The 14,782-nt window shown below is 35.9% G+C and overlaps 1 protein-coding gene across 9 annotated transcripts in view; it reads left to right on the top strand.

Moving 5' to 3' along the window:
• The window catches only part of LOC125671447 (receptor-type tyrosine-protein phosphatase kappa-like), a 37,593-nt gene extending 24,387 nt beyond the window's left edge, over nt 1–13,206 (top strand). For 5 of the 9 annotated variants that reach the window (XM_048907195.2, XM_048907197.2, XM_048907200.2 and 2 more), the window contains 25 exons: nt 996–1,065; nt 1,189–1,295; nt 1,617–1,791; nt 1,892–1,982; nt 2,071–2,347; nt 2,724–2,763; nt 3,138–3,249; nt 3,542–3,642; nt 3,762–3,782; nt 5,172–5,347; nt 5,435–5,522; nt 5,610–5,686; nt 5,986–6,022; nt 6,104–6,201; nt 6,311–6,433; nt 6,664–6,812; nt 6,944–7,079; nt 7,633–7,782; nt 7,936–8,035; nt 8,165–8,238; nt 8,340–8,474; nt 10,336–10,467; nt 11,188–11,345; nt 11,567–11,702; nt 12,309–13,206. In XM_048907195.2, coding sequence (XP_048763152.1) covers nt 996–1,065; nt 1,189–1,295; nt 1,617–1,791; nt 1,892–1,982; nt 2,071–2,347; nt 2,724–2,763; nt 3,138–3,249; nt 3,542–3,642; nt 3,762–3,782; nt 5,172–5,347; nt 5,435–5,522; nt 5,610–5,686; nt 5,986–6,022; nt 6,104–6,201; nt 6,311–6,433; nt 6,664–6,812; nt 6,944–7,079; nt 7,633–7,782; nt 7,936–8,035; nt 8,165–8,238; nt 8,340–8,474; nt 10,336–10,467; nt 11,188–11,345; nt 11,567–11,702; nt 12,309–12,371 — 2,826 coding nt within the window. In that variant the 3' untranslated portion in view covers nt 12,372–13,206. The remainder of the gene's footprint in view (nt 1–995; nt 1,066–1,188; nt 1,296–1,616; nt 1,792–1,891; nt 1,983–2,070; nt 2,348–2,723; nt 2,764–3,137; nt 3,250–3,541; nt 3,643–3,761; nt 3,783–5,171; nt 5,348–5,434; nt 5,523–5,609; nt 5,687–5,985; nt 6,023–6,103; nt 6,202–6,310; nt 6,434–6,663; nt 6,813–6,943; nt 7,080–7,632; nt 7,783–7,935; nt 8,036–8,164; nt 8,239–8,339; nt 8,475–10,335; nt 10,468–11,187; nt 11,346–11,566; nt 11,703–12,308) is intronic. The other 4 variants (XM_048907196.2, XM_048907199.2, XM_056162938.1 and 1 more) reach the window with 1 other exon arrangement.
• The last annotated feature ends 1,576 nt before the right edge of the window (nt 13,207–14,782 follow it).

Here is a 14,782-nt window from a genome sequence, read left to right on the forward strand (position 1 = left end):
CGTCTGCGCGTCTGTCAGCACCCTGTAGGTCAACTACAGCAGTATTATAAGGCTATGACCATTAAACATGGTACCCATGTTTCTAATGGTTAAAGGAAGACGTTTATTGTTTTGCAAGGTCATAGGTCAAGGTAAAACTTACAGGGGTAATTCCAAAGGGCTAGGATAACCAAATCTGACACACATATTCAAACATCCTATATGTAGATGTGCGTATGCCTGTCCATCTGCCAGCACCTCGTGGTTCAGATAAAAAAAACCAATGCTTTAAAGGCAAGGGTCATCAAACGTGCTCCCGATGTTTAGAGGAAGAAGGCTATTTTTTTCCCTTCAATGTCAAAGGTCAAAATTGCGTAGGTTTTTATAGGCATAAATAAAAACAAGATAGAAAAAGTACTAATGAGGCTAAGATAATCATATTTATGTGTCTGTCTGTTAATCCATCAGCACCTGTGGAAATGATAAAAAGAGTATTATTAATGGTAGAATAATCAAACATGGTACAATGTTCCCCATGGTGAAAGGATGATGTCTGTTATTTTTCAAGGTCAAAAATCAAGATTATACTTGCATGGATAATCATGTAGAAGAAGAAACACAGTATGATAAGGCTAAGATCATCAAACTTAATGAACATGTTCGCCAAGGTGTTCGTGTTAGCCTAGTTTGAAAAGTAGTCATTTTGCTTCTCAGTTTATACGGTATTGGAGTGAAATCTTCCCTCCATTTGATATCCCAACAAAACCATCTTAGAACTAACATTTTGATAAAACTCTCCGATATTAGAGAAATGTATCGAAGAAGAAAAAACACTGTCAGACCCATCTTTTGACCAAAACATGGTTTATTTAGATGTTAATCTGTTTTTTGATTACTACTGCAGTTCGGAATATATTGGACGGGCGTATTTTGCAGCGTAAGCGTTGCTCTTGCTTTTCGTGTTACTGTCATCGTTTTTAGAATTGTTTTTTCATTATTCCTCGCACCTTCAACAGATCATGGCTGTTAATTCTGCCGGACAAGGCGATCCCACGCCAGTTCTTTCCGCATCTACTTTAGAGGGAGGTAATGCAAAAAACAGGGCATGCTGGTCTATTTCAATACTATCATAAAAAGTTCAAGCTGTCAATTATGACCCCTATACACTGTAGATATTATTTAATGGGTTTGGGGATTCTTTTATTTTAGTTCCCTCTGAAGTAACTGCCTTCAAAAATGAATCCCGAACCGATAACTCGATATCTTTGGTATGGAAGGAACCGGGGCTTAGTAATGGAAATATTCAATCCTATCTGGTGAGTTGAAAGATCCCAGTATATAGCTGTAATTCTAAACTTCATGAATATATCATAGGTGTTGATGCGTATGTTTATGAGGCTTTAAAGCTACAATGCATCAAATTATTGTAGGTGTTGATGAATACGTGTATGAAACTGTTACTCTACATTGCATGAATTTATGACAGACGTCGATGAAAATATTTAGAAGCTGAATAGATGCTAAATCTGTACAATACATGACACTTAATATGGTTTTAAAGTCAATGAAATATATCAATTCATCACGTGAGTAAAGCATGTATTATTGAGTCTCTATGGTTCTTGTACTCGTCACAGGTTTCGTGTAAATCAGAAAATTCACAGCACAAGAATAGAGTAGTTCCAAGCAAAGTCACCCGCGTGACTATTGGTGGCCTAAGGAGTGGTACGATGCATACCTGTAGTATCAGCGCCTCTACCAGCCAGGGGTCTGGTCCCACCAAATCCATCAAAGTGTGGACTAAGAACATTGGTATGGACAAACAAAAACACACCAATTACGGTGCTAATTTCAAATGACGTCATTAGTGATTGAGTTGTACTTATAATGCATTATTATTCTTTATTTATAGACCCCATCCAACCACCAGCTCCTGTTATCTTGGAACGCTCATCCACCACAATGACTTTATCTCTACAACCTCTAGAGGATGAAAACATAAGGTATGTATTTTTCTTCACTCCAATTTAAAGACAATGTATTTGAAGTCGTTGTGAAATAAATATTATTTGCATTTTTCGTATTTCTCAGTTTTTACCGAATCATAGTGGAGGAAACGTCTTTCGCATCATCTTATCGAGTTTCAAAACGAGGCATTGAAGATGGCATTCGTGACGTCAGATTAGATTTTAAAGGTGCCAAAGAACGTGATGTCAGAGCGTATATTGCTGCCCAACTACCACGTGACCATTCCTATCAAGTCTTTGTAGTTGGCGACAACAGTACATATGAGGGATATTATAACGCACCACTGGAACCACGGCGCGAATATTCCATCTGGTATGGAGCCTACACAATATTGGATGGGGTAAGTTTTTTTTCTTTAGTCCTAACTTTAAAAGTCTGCAATATATTTGGGGTGTTTACCAGGAAGAACGGTAAAAGGCATGTTGATTACGCGACTGTCTGATGTATCAGCCAGGAGTGAAAAGGTTGCATCGATATAACGGAATCTGATTATTGTTTGGGGATGTTTCGGTCGCTACAAATGCAATTTTCTTGTAATTACAGAACCCGTGACAAGAATTGCATCGGCAGCGAATAAATCTCTTTCAAATGCTAAAAGATAATCGGCTGACTTTAAGCTCTTCCTTGTAGGGATTAGTCGATGGGCGTTAGAATAACTATTGGCAAGATTGTTCAAATATCTCCTAATTTGAATATAACTTGTATTTGCATTTCAGTTAGAAAAGAAGTCCTTCTCACAAGCCTTAAGTGAAGAAGGTAGGTGATATGACCTTTTTCAAGTAAATACCAAAATATAAAAATATGCATTAGATGTCGTGAGATCAATCGCAATTTAGACTACAATAATTGAACATAATGAAAATTATTTCTATAGCATGCATTACACCAATACATTTTCAGCCTCCAAGTACAGTTTCTTAACAAATATGCAATTACTCCAGTCTTATTTCCCAACAGGGAGCGATAACAAGCACGATATTTTATTGTTTCCATAATTACTGTTTATGAACTACACAAACACACGATCAGGGTCTTCACAGGGCAAAATAAGAGAACGGCAATTAAGTCAATGTATTATTGCTGGTATGCAGAACATGTTAATGACAACGATTCCCGGTTCTCTTTTAAAGCACGAAGAGTAACAACAGCTCCCGAGAACAACCATGCCCCAGTCATCGTCGCTGTCATTGTTGTTTTCATCTTGCTTATCCTTGTCTTCGCACTGTTTCTCTTCTTGTGGAGGTAGGGCTTTTAATGCATTACTAATATTGAAAATGATTATCAGAATATAATTATATGGAACATTTTAAGACTTCTATTTCCTGTGATAAAGTTTAAAAGCGAAACTTTCATTTAAAAAAGCCCATTAGCTGGCAACCCTTTTCTTTTCTTTTTCTTAAAAAAAAAAGGTTTTATGATTAATTCAATTCATTCATGTATGAATAAATTTAGTGGAATGAGATACATTGTCCAGAACTGCACCATTATTGTCGTCCTGATTCTGATTTAATTTACCATGATTATGCTGCTATAGGAAACGCCATATTGCCTCAGAGAGAGAGAAAGCGGAGATGCCAAATTTTGGTCCCACTATCATTCCAGAACCGGACACTTCAACTCCGTCCACTCCTGTTGGTAAGGATCAGAGTTTACAACACGCGGTTCTGTTCTTATCCTCTCATACAGTATAATGAACTGATACTTACTTTTCAAAGTTAGACAGAAAAAAGTAAGAGATGTTTTATGAATTTTAGAATTAGCACAATGGTACAGAAGTAAGTATTATACATTTGTGAAGGTGTATAGCAACCGTGTTTTCTCCTCAGAAATAGTTAAATGTCCTTCAGAAATCCCAATTTGCTTGTGTAAAAAATACCTTTCATGTTCATATTTTCTATTTTAAATGCATGCTGGTTTAAAAAACTTTAAAAGGTGAGGCAAAGGGTTGTATTTTGTTGATGTTTGGTAAAGATGTTGTATCACAATACTTAATTACAATATGCTTGTTTTTTGATGTCAAAAAAGTTTTTGTGTATTTTTGTCCAGTGGTATCTAGGAGTTGTTGATATAGAAAAGGGTTATTTGAAAGAAAAAAAAATCTTTACAATGAGATATACAAGCAGAGCGTGAAATGCTGTATGCACACCCAGATAAGAAATATACAAAGGTAGAAACTATACTGTGTGTATTCCCATTCTAGAACATTAAGTAATTATCTTTGGAAACACAATTACTCAACATCTGGGGAGTTAGTGATATTGTGATTACGTTTTAAAAATAGTTGTGAAAGCTGATTGTTAGAATTGTATCATTTTCTTACAAATAAAAAAGCAGAAACCAATCACAATTGGTATTCCGGTAGAGTACTCACTAGCTTTATTGTATAAACAAAAATATTGTAAACATGTGCATAAATGTGTTCTGGATGAGTTTGTAATTGTTATCATATTTCTTTTTTGCCTCTATGTCATATCGTAACACGGGGAGTATTATGGGTTCAAGATGTACAAATGGATTAGACAAGTAGAGGTCAGAAAAACAAAGATCAGCTGGAGTGAGTGATCGAGGGAACCCCGATTGGGAACGTTTGAGAAATGAGCGGCATGCATAGTTTTCAGTTCTGTGTACATATTCCGTTTATTTTGCATGCACTTGTGTTGCTGGCATGGGGAAAATAAATGGGGTTGCAGGGAAGTCTGGACAAGACAAGTCGCATGAGACTACAGAGCATGGATAAGCCCATCAGTTTTAAGAGACAAATCCCATTGTGTGTGCTTGGTCTGATCAATATCGTGTTGGCACGTTGTGGTCAATGACAATTTTGAAGAAATTGATTTTTTAAAGTAGAGAAATGAGATACGAATTGAATTTATAACTGGGTATGGGAATGAAATGCACATCTGTGTATTCAAGGAAATGTATATATGTTGTGTTGACAACGATTTGAAGGAAATAACACCCACTGTGTAAAAGAAAATTAGTTCAGTATTTCATTTTAATGTTCACTAGTTAGAATGCTTTACACATACTCTTTCGGTTAAGTTGCTTTTAGATATGTAGATTGTTTCCTTTTTCTTGCACATCTGCACATCACGGGAAACATTTTCCCTCGACAATCACATATTCTTATGGGTAAATGATATCCGATTTTACTTGTGTTTTAGATGATATCGAGATAGAACCATTAATTGAGCCCAGTTCCGGTACGGATGGGGACTCAGAACCAGTTTATGGCAATATAGGTCTCTGTACGATAGTTCCGGTCAAGGTCGAAGATCTCTGGGATTATGTCAAGGCCAATAAGATAAACGAAGCAGAAGGCTTAAAACGAGAGTACAGGGTGAGTGGTCAACCTAAGAATGATAATGAAATCAAACAGGATAGCTGTACATTGAGGGTGCCTGAAGTTGATTTTGTGATATTTTAGCTTATTCCTGTTGGTTTGACGGCAAGCTGCGAAATTGCAAAGAAATCCGAAAACAAGGACAAGAATCGCTATGGAAATATCATTGCCTGTAAGTTGTAGATGATTTATTTGAATTGTGCATTTGTATCGTATAGAACTACATAAGATGTACTAAAGTGCTCATTGTTTATCTAAGATGATCATAGTCGTGTTGTTCTGAAGCCGATGAATGGAGATGTTCATGACGATTACACAAATGCTAACTATATCGAGGTAAGAAAATATCGGAATGTTGTAAATTTCAACAAATTGAACGAATTATAATTTCGCAAGCAATATGTTGCTTTCTCAATTTCAGGAATATTGTAAATTTCACCAAAATGAAAGAAATTATTATTTCGTAAGCAATATGTTGCTTTCTCAATTTCAGGAATATTGTAAATTTCACCAAAATGAACGAATTATAATTCCGCAAGCAATATGTTGCTTTTTCCATTTCAGGAATATTGTAAATTTCACCAAAATGAACGAATTATAATTTCGCAAGCAATATGTTGCTTTCTCCATTTCAGGGCTACAAAAGGTCAAAAGCTTACATTGCTGCACAGGGTAAGAGAATACAAATATGAACACTTCGATTTTAATCTAAATCTTTGTGCTGATAACGTCATAACATCTCGCAAATTCTAGGGCCAACAAAATCCACGATGAACGATATCTGGAGAATAGTTTGGGAAGAAAAATCTAAAACAGTCATTATGTTAACCAACCCGACGGAAACGGGAAAGGTAATGATTGTATTCTTTATAAACCTTAACATCTTGGCCATTGATTACCAAAGACTATTAAACAAACATGATGGTTAATAATTTCCTTCATTTTTGTTTCATTTTGTAGAAAAAATGTGAGCAATACTGGCCAGAGGCTAGCGACACAAAGGAATACGCGGGTATCAAGGTCAAACTCGTCTCAGTTGAGAGTCATCCAGACTTCTCAATTAGAACATTCCATATACAAAGGGTAAGTTACAAATAAATGACCAACAACAAACCAGCTCTTTTGGTTTTTATTTTACATTTGAATGCGGATCATAATCTATATAATATAAGAATATATAGAATATAAAATTGGTAAAAGATTATTTGAAAATTATCATATGCCAATATGCTAGTATCCGCTCAAGTGTTTTTATATGGATATACGTTTTTAAACAAATTGAATGCAGTGGTTTTGTAACCTTCATCTACCAGGATGGTGAGAATCGAACCATTAAACAATTTCACTACACCACGTGGCCAGATCACGGAGTTCCCAAATTTGGACACTCCCTTTTATTGATGAGACAAAAGATCCGCGTCTACGACCCCCTGAATAATGGACCACCCATTGTACACTGCAGGTACACTATAGAAAATTATCTAAATAATTAAAGAAAATTAAAAATATTCTACATGTACAATCGACATGTTAAGGCAATCTCCAGAGAGAATAGATATTTGTAATTTGTCTACATTTGTTTCATTTTGACAGTGCTGGTGTGGGACGAACAGGGACCTATATCGCTGTGGATGTGAACCTGGAACAGGCCAAACACGAGGGGATTATAGATGTGCATAACTTTGTCCAGCTGATGCGGACCCAGCGGGTCAATATGGTGCAGACATTGGTCAGTCCTATAAGTTTCGCTGTACTCCAGCATTCTAATGATTAGTTAATTAAAAAATAAAAGCTAACGCGTTTCATGAAGTACGCCGGTGGAAAGCGTCGCAGTTCATACCCTCATGTGTTTTCAAAAGTGAAATGTATTTGTTCATTTCTGTTGGAATCCTATAGCCGTTAAGGTAGATGTAATATGTTACCAAGATTCATACGCGCAACAAATCATTACACGGAAACTCTCTGAATTCATTTATACTTTGTTATCAATACAAATACAACGAATAGAAGTGATATTCTGTGAAATGCATGATAAATATGCACGCCTTATATAGGAAATATGCAGGCAATCAATATTTTCACAGAAGCAATTTTTGTCTGTACGTGAACGAGTTCAAAGTTGCAGCAATGTATTATGAAAAGAAGTATCATACAAAACATGAGACAGTTTAATTATCAAGGAAATGCTAATTGCTCTGGTTCCCATCAATTTTGTTGTTGTTGCGATTTAGATGATAAATACGTTTATCTGTCGCTCATCCATGACTGGGGTGTTTTTGCAGGAACAATACATCTTCGTCTATGACGTTCTGCTGGAAGCCTTGATATGTGGGGATACCACCATCCCCGTGGTCGCTTATCCTGAGGCCTTGTCAGAAATGTTGGAATACGATCAAAGCATCGGCAAATCCAAACTAGAGGAGCAATTTGAGGTTCAAACTTCTATCACTTTTCGTAAAAAACTTCTTTTGGCGCTCAAAGTGTTTACCAAAACTCCCAAGTTTTTAAAAGTCATTCATGTCAGTCTTGTATATCATTGATATGTTGTTGCGATAAGTTGCATAACATCCCCTACATTCCTGTAGGTGTTAAATCTGATATCATCTACAATGGAAAAAGAAGACACATCTGCTGCCTTAAAACCAGAGAACATATTCAAAAATAGGGACAAAAATGTTGTGCCAGGTATTGCGTTTTATGAATAATGATAACAGTTTGCAAAGTACAGACAGATTTTTTGCATTTTATTTATTTCTTGATGGGGAACGATTGTTATTAGTGCAATGATATAACGGTGTTTTTGTTGTGTTGCAGCCAACAGATGTCGTCCCTACCTAGTTACACCCGTGGAGGATTACAATAATTACATTAACGCTGTCTTCCTCAACGTAAGTCACGCGCACCTGTTCCCATTTTTCGTTCTAGAGGTAAAGAGAGCATTTTTATCAGGATAACTCTGTTGTGGGTTTTTCTATGTCTTTTTTTCCAGGGTTATCACAGGAAGGATGCCTTCATTGTTACTCAGATGCCTTTGCCGAATACTGCGGTGGATTTCTGGAGAATGATTTATGATCAGAATTCCTACTGCATCGTCATGTTGAATGAAATTGAGGAGACTGATGAAGTATGTCTTCACGTCAAGAGATATAAATAGAAACTGAACAAGATAGTAGATATATCTGAAAAATACGCAGATTTTCTAAATAAAAACAAAACAAACAAAACACCACCAAGATCTTTTATTCCAAAGCGCACAATTTGTTTTTCTAATATTCCTCTTTTCTAATGGTGTCTAATCCATAAAGTGTAGTCTAATTGTCTAAAACTGTAAGGGAAAGCATAAAACAATAAGCTTGTATTTGGCATCCAATACCACAGTGAAATTGCGCATGTATGCCTTTTCTTTTGAAGCACATGATCTGCTTACTACAATATAAGATGCACGTTAATTTTCAAATGCAATACAAAGATTTTAGCAAACATTGATTTAACGAATGGTTGATCACTTGCTTCCAGAGAGTAAAGGGAGAAAATATCCGCACCACATGGTCAATGTGCACGCGTAGACAAACTTGCGCTGGAATAAACTCAATCCATACAAATATAAATTTGAGGTCATTCGGAATTAAAACTACTCGAAAAACAAATATTTGTAAATAAGTTAAACGTCAAATAGTTTATGCATATAAAATTACTTGTAATTTTAGTAAAAACTCTTTAATTTACTATTTACAACGTCACAAAAGTGTGTATGTTCCGCCGTTTTCTTTCGAAAGGCCATATTATGTATTTTTAGGTGCCCGAGTTACTCGTTTGACATATTGTCATTTGTTTTCGTCCGTCGTGCGTAGGTCGTAAGCTTTTGAACATTTTCAGCTTACTTTTAACCAATTTTGGTATATAGCATATTTGGTTAAAGGGAAAAAAAATTGTGAATTTCATAGACTCTGCCTCCATGGGGCTGAAACCATCAAAGTTAAAGCAATATCTAAAAAACATTTTCTTTACTCCTGGACATCAAGCTGTTAAACTGTTTGCATGATTATAAGCCCTCTACCAAAATTGTGGGGCTAAGTTGGTCATATCTTGAAAAAGCATTATATCTTGGAGAACCTTCTTGACATCAAGGTGGCAAAATATTTGCATGATTATAACGAGTACTCGGGGCTCTACGAAATCTGTGAGATTCATTACCTCCAGGTTTATGGTTCAGCCCCAGGGTGGAGCTAAGTTGGTCATAAATTTAAAATGCATTATATCTTTGAAAAACTTTTTTTTACTTCTAGACATCAAGGAGACGAAATGTTTGCATGATTACAATGAGCATGTAGTTGTCTATTAAACTTGTGAAAATTATTACTGGGGGAATCAGGGTCTATCATTATTATTACATGAGCAAGAAAACATGGACTTGTATACTGAATATTCCTAGAATAGGAGTTTTAAGCCCTATGACAAATTACCTAATGATGTATTAGAAATGTTTGCGTATTAATGATTTTTAAAATGTCATGCACACGAGTCATGAGATTTGAAAATTGATGCATGGTACTCGGGTGACCATTAAGGCTCATGGGTCTGTTGTTTTAAGTTCTTTTGTTTTCTACTTCAGAATGTGTAAACACCAGCCTGAATATAGTAACTTAATTTTGAAATAACATGAAAATTGTTTTGGTTCACATGTGGTGCTCATATTAACTCGTCATAAAACTACCTTGGAAATGGACATTTTAGACAAATCACGAAGATCGTAAAAAAAATTACTGACCTATCCCAAATAGAAATCAGTATTGGGAACAAAAAAAATTCGGTTTTTTAATTATGAATATCTCGACATGGAAATTGCTGAATTTGAAGACCGTTTGAATTATGGCGTGGAAATAAGTAATGTCGCGCTTAGTTGCTTATTTCAGACTGTCAATATTACACTCACAGGCTGACCTTGTTTAGAATCAGTCGGTCAGGTGTAAGCTTTCTTACTTTAGATGTGTCAGCAGTACTGGACTCTGGAAACTTGTGGTGAAAAGTTTGGACCTTTCATAGTGGAAACCACAGCAGAAATCAAATCTGATCCCAGTATTACTGTGAGGGACTTCACCATTACGAATACCCTAAATGTAAGCATAAAAAGTCTGTATGTGGATATCATTACGCCGGTTTCGAGATACACCCGAGTTATTTCCCTTTGGAGAACTCTCGTACATAGTGAGGCGCGAAACAATTTGTTTACACGCGGGAGTGGGACTAATATTCATCACTGCGTAAGTGAATGTACTCAGTAAGTTTCTCATATGCTGTTTGATCACCCGAATTCGACTGATACACAAACTAAGTAAGTTATAAGTATTTAGGGAGTAATTAAATACATAGAATTCTTATCATATCACGTTATTTCGTTTGTCATAAGTACCATATCTAAGATATTACTTGCAAATACGACATTGTTTTTATGTTTCCACTTTAGTAAAACATTTCTTTCGATAGTATTTTGTATTTCCCACATTTACATATCAAAAGATAAGCCGCTTTTAATACATTTCATTGTCTACCTCGTTGACTGTATGTCCACTCTGTCTCACTTGGTCATTCAAAGTTCCACTAAATCCACCTCCTACACAGAAGAGTTCGTATCTCGAAACTGGCGTAGTATATGTATGTAACAATTTACCAAACAAATTTGTGTTAAGTATTATATATGGAAAGCCGGGGAATAAAAAGTTGACCACGGTAAGTTGAAACCACAACCAGCAACTGTACTTAAACCCTTAACCAATCTACCAGGTAATCTTCCTGTGCTGTCAATACAGAAGATCACCCCAAGTATTTTTATTTATCAGCCACAGGAAGTTCCTCGCGTGATTCGTCAGTTCCATTTCCACCGATGGCAAGACGGTTCGCCGGTCCCTAACACCAAAGCCTCGCTGCTAGACCTGCTGGAGAATGTGGACACATGGCAAAACCAGTTCAAAAACACCCCAGTTACCGTCCATTGCATGTAAGACTGAAGGGGACATTTTATTTGTCTTTTCTCTATTGGATTATCTTAATTATAACACTCATTTAATATCGTTACGAGCTATGGCCTCAAGTACAAGAAAGTATTATAGTCGACGATGTGAACATGATTACTTGAATAATGCTTACTTGGAATAATTCTTACAATATCAGAAAATTCTAATTCATAATCAGTACTAGTAAATAATTAATGTGTGACAGGGATGGAGTGGAGAGGAGTGGAGTGTTCGTGGCGGCAAGTTGTCTTGTGGAGCGGATCAAACTAGACAGAGAGGTGGATGTATTCCAGTCTGTGAAACAGATGCGACTAAATCGATCTCAACTTATTTGTAATATGGTAAGAGTTCAAAACAACACGTCCCAAACTGTGTCAAAGATATTCGTGGAAAATGTAAAATGATGGCATTTTGTAAAATAATTACGTTCAAGTATTACGGGATATGGAGAACAGACCATGGTCGATCATTTTTAAACAGCACTACATAATCTTTCCTTCTAGCATACCGGTATTAGCGATGTGAACGAAACATTGTCTTGAATTTTCCACAAATATTCCGGACACGTAGCTTCCTAGTCCCCCTCTCTATTTATGATTAAGTTACGTTGAAAGAATATGTAAATGCATCTACCTGGTGGCAATGTTAAAAAGAATTGACAAAAAGTGATAATTCAGTCGAAGATGACTAATTTTAGATTCATCAAATTCATATACAGAATACCTTTCTGTGCACTAGTTTAAATATACCGAAATACCTCTCCATGCTGATGTATAAATATACAAAATACCTCGCTGTGCACATTTTTAAATATACTTAAAATAGCTCTCTATGCACATTTTTAAATATACCGAAATACCTCTTTATGCACATGTTTATGTAAGGCACGCAAACCATTATTTGAAGTATGTGCTTGTAACTTATATATCATTTTCGCCATGTTACAGGAACAATACCGATTTTGTCACGAGTTGGCTCTGGAATATCTGCAGGCATCATCCACATCATGACATCATTTATGACATAATTCAAGGAGAAATCCATGCTGTGTCAAAGTTGTGAAGTGGTGCTAGTGACGTCATCACCAGGACACTGGAAGATTTTCGAGTCGCTTTCAGAAATCGTTATGGTGCTAGTATCATGTAAAAGACTACATATTTTGAATCCTATTTTTCTAAGATTCTTATAAAGTGGTGAGTACTGCATCATAGATAAATGAAGTTTTACGGTTCCCCTTTGTCTTGTAATTTAGGGAAATGATGAATTTTGGGGGATCGTGGATTTGTGTATGCACTATCGTCTAAATAGAGGAGAGAATGTTTGCGGTTCATCATTGCATCAATGTCTGCTGTATTTTACTCAGAGCTTTGTATCATCATACAATATCTGTGATATAATATAACAAAAGTGTATTTTAACTCATAAAATCTAGTCGAAAAAATGTGCAATATATTACCATGATATTAGAGAAAACCTGTTGTAAAGCAGGTAATATGTATGAAATAGTATTTATTTCCTTACATTTCATACTGTCAGCATTATCATACGTCAATTTCTATATCCTTTTCACATTTTATGGAATAAGTATGGAGGTGTATATTAATAACTATTTTGATTTATCATACAATTATTCTAATCACGTGTGGTAATACTAATCGTAAAAACTGACATTTTACAGATAAATAGTCAGTTATTTCCAGGTTTGCTTATTTCAAAGAAAACCAAACATGACAAATTTCAGTGTTGTGAATAAATGAAGACTGTTGAATATATCGTTGAGCTTTCAGTTATTGCGTATAATATTGTAACACTGTACAAATACAAATAAAAATATTATATAATACATTTCATTTCAATACTTTGTTTTGCCTAGAATAATTCTATGACTCCCACATGAATGGTGAAGATAACGAACAGTGATCAATTTCATAACTCCTATTACAACAAGAGAGTTGGGAAAACATGGACCCCTGGATATACATGTACCAGAGGTGGGATTGGGTACCTAAGCATTCCCTGTCGACCGGCCATACCCGCTTGAGCTTGACGAAATATGATTTTCATTTCAAAAAGACTATGATTGAAGTGGGAAGTCCCAATTTCAACGCTCCTATCCACTCAAATTCTTCTCCCTACTCAAACAACTGTCATAATTATGCAAAATTAATGTGATCATTTTCATGTAATATGCCATTTTTAATGTTAAAGTGTAATAACAAACATGTTTCAAAACCCTTTCTGTATGTCCAATTCTTTGGCAGCTTTTTCACAACAAATATATACTGGTATTATGAAAAAGTGAAGATAATAAACAGTGATCAATCTCATAATTTCTATGAAAATACAAAATTAAATGTAGAGCTAACACAGACCTTGGACACCCCATCATTCTCCATTCCTTTCTAGCTCATTATAGCCAAAGCTCTTTTTGCTCAATAGAACGTCGTCTGTATCGGCGTACTCGTTAACTTTTCACATATTTACCTTCTCGGATAATGCTGAGCCATTTTCAACCGAGTTGGAACAAAGCATCCTTGGGAAAATGGGATTCATGGTTGTTGTTTTTTCAAATGGAGGGTCACGCCCTCTTCAAAGGGAGAATCATTGAGAATTATGAAAAATTGGATGTTATTTTAAAAAAAAAATATTCTCAAGAAATACTGGAAAGCTGAAGATAACGAACAGTAACAATCTCATAATTCCCACAAATAATACAAAATTAAGAGTAGGGGAAACGGGTCAATTTAAATCAAATAAGTACCATTGAGTGAAAAGGATTCAAGTTTGTTCAAATGTAAAAGGTGAATAGATCGAACAGTGATAAATTTCACATATCCTTAAACGAATACAAAGTGTATAGTAGGGCAAGCACAGACTCCTGGAAACACCTGAGGTGGGAGCAGGTGTCTAGGAGGAGTAAGCATCCATTGTTGACCGATCACACCCATCATGAGCCCTATATCTTGATCAGGTAAATGGGGTAATCCATAGTCAAAATCAGTACGTAAAGAACGACCTAACAATAGTCATGAAAAATGTCAGACAGCATTCGACCACTATAACGACCAAAGAATATGCGAAATGCTGACTTAAAACGAGACCTTTGAAACCCCCAGTAACAAACTTAACTCATATTGAGACGTCACCAGCTGTAGGTGAAGTACCAAACCCATGCTTAGCGCCCAGGGTCGTAGCAATGAGGGTTCTTTATCGTGTCAACGCCTGCCGCAACACGGGGCCGCCTTTTTAAAGATCATATCCGAAAGACCAGTGATTCTCACTTCTAAATACCGAGCGTTTGTGGAGGAACAACCGCTACCCATTTTAACGTCTTAGGTTTGACACAGGCATGGCACGAGTGGCATTGTTTTTGAAATTGATCATACACAGAATATATTCTTGCATACCGAATCAGTTGAGA

The sequence above is a fragment of the Ostrea edulis genome, chromosome 4 (genome assembly GCF_947568905.1).
Source record: "Ostrea edulis chromosome 4, xbOstEdul1.1, whole genome shotgun sequence".
Lineage (NCBI taxonomy): Eukaryota > Metazoa > Mollusca > Bivalvia > Ostreida > Ostreidae > Ostrea > Ostrea edulis.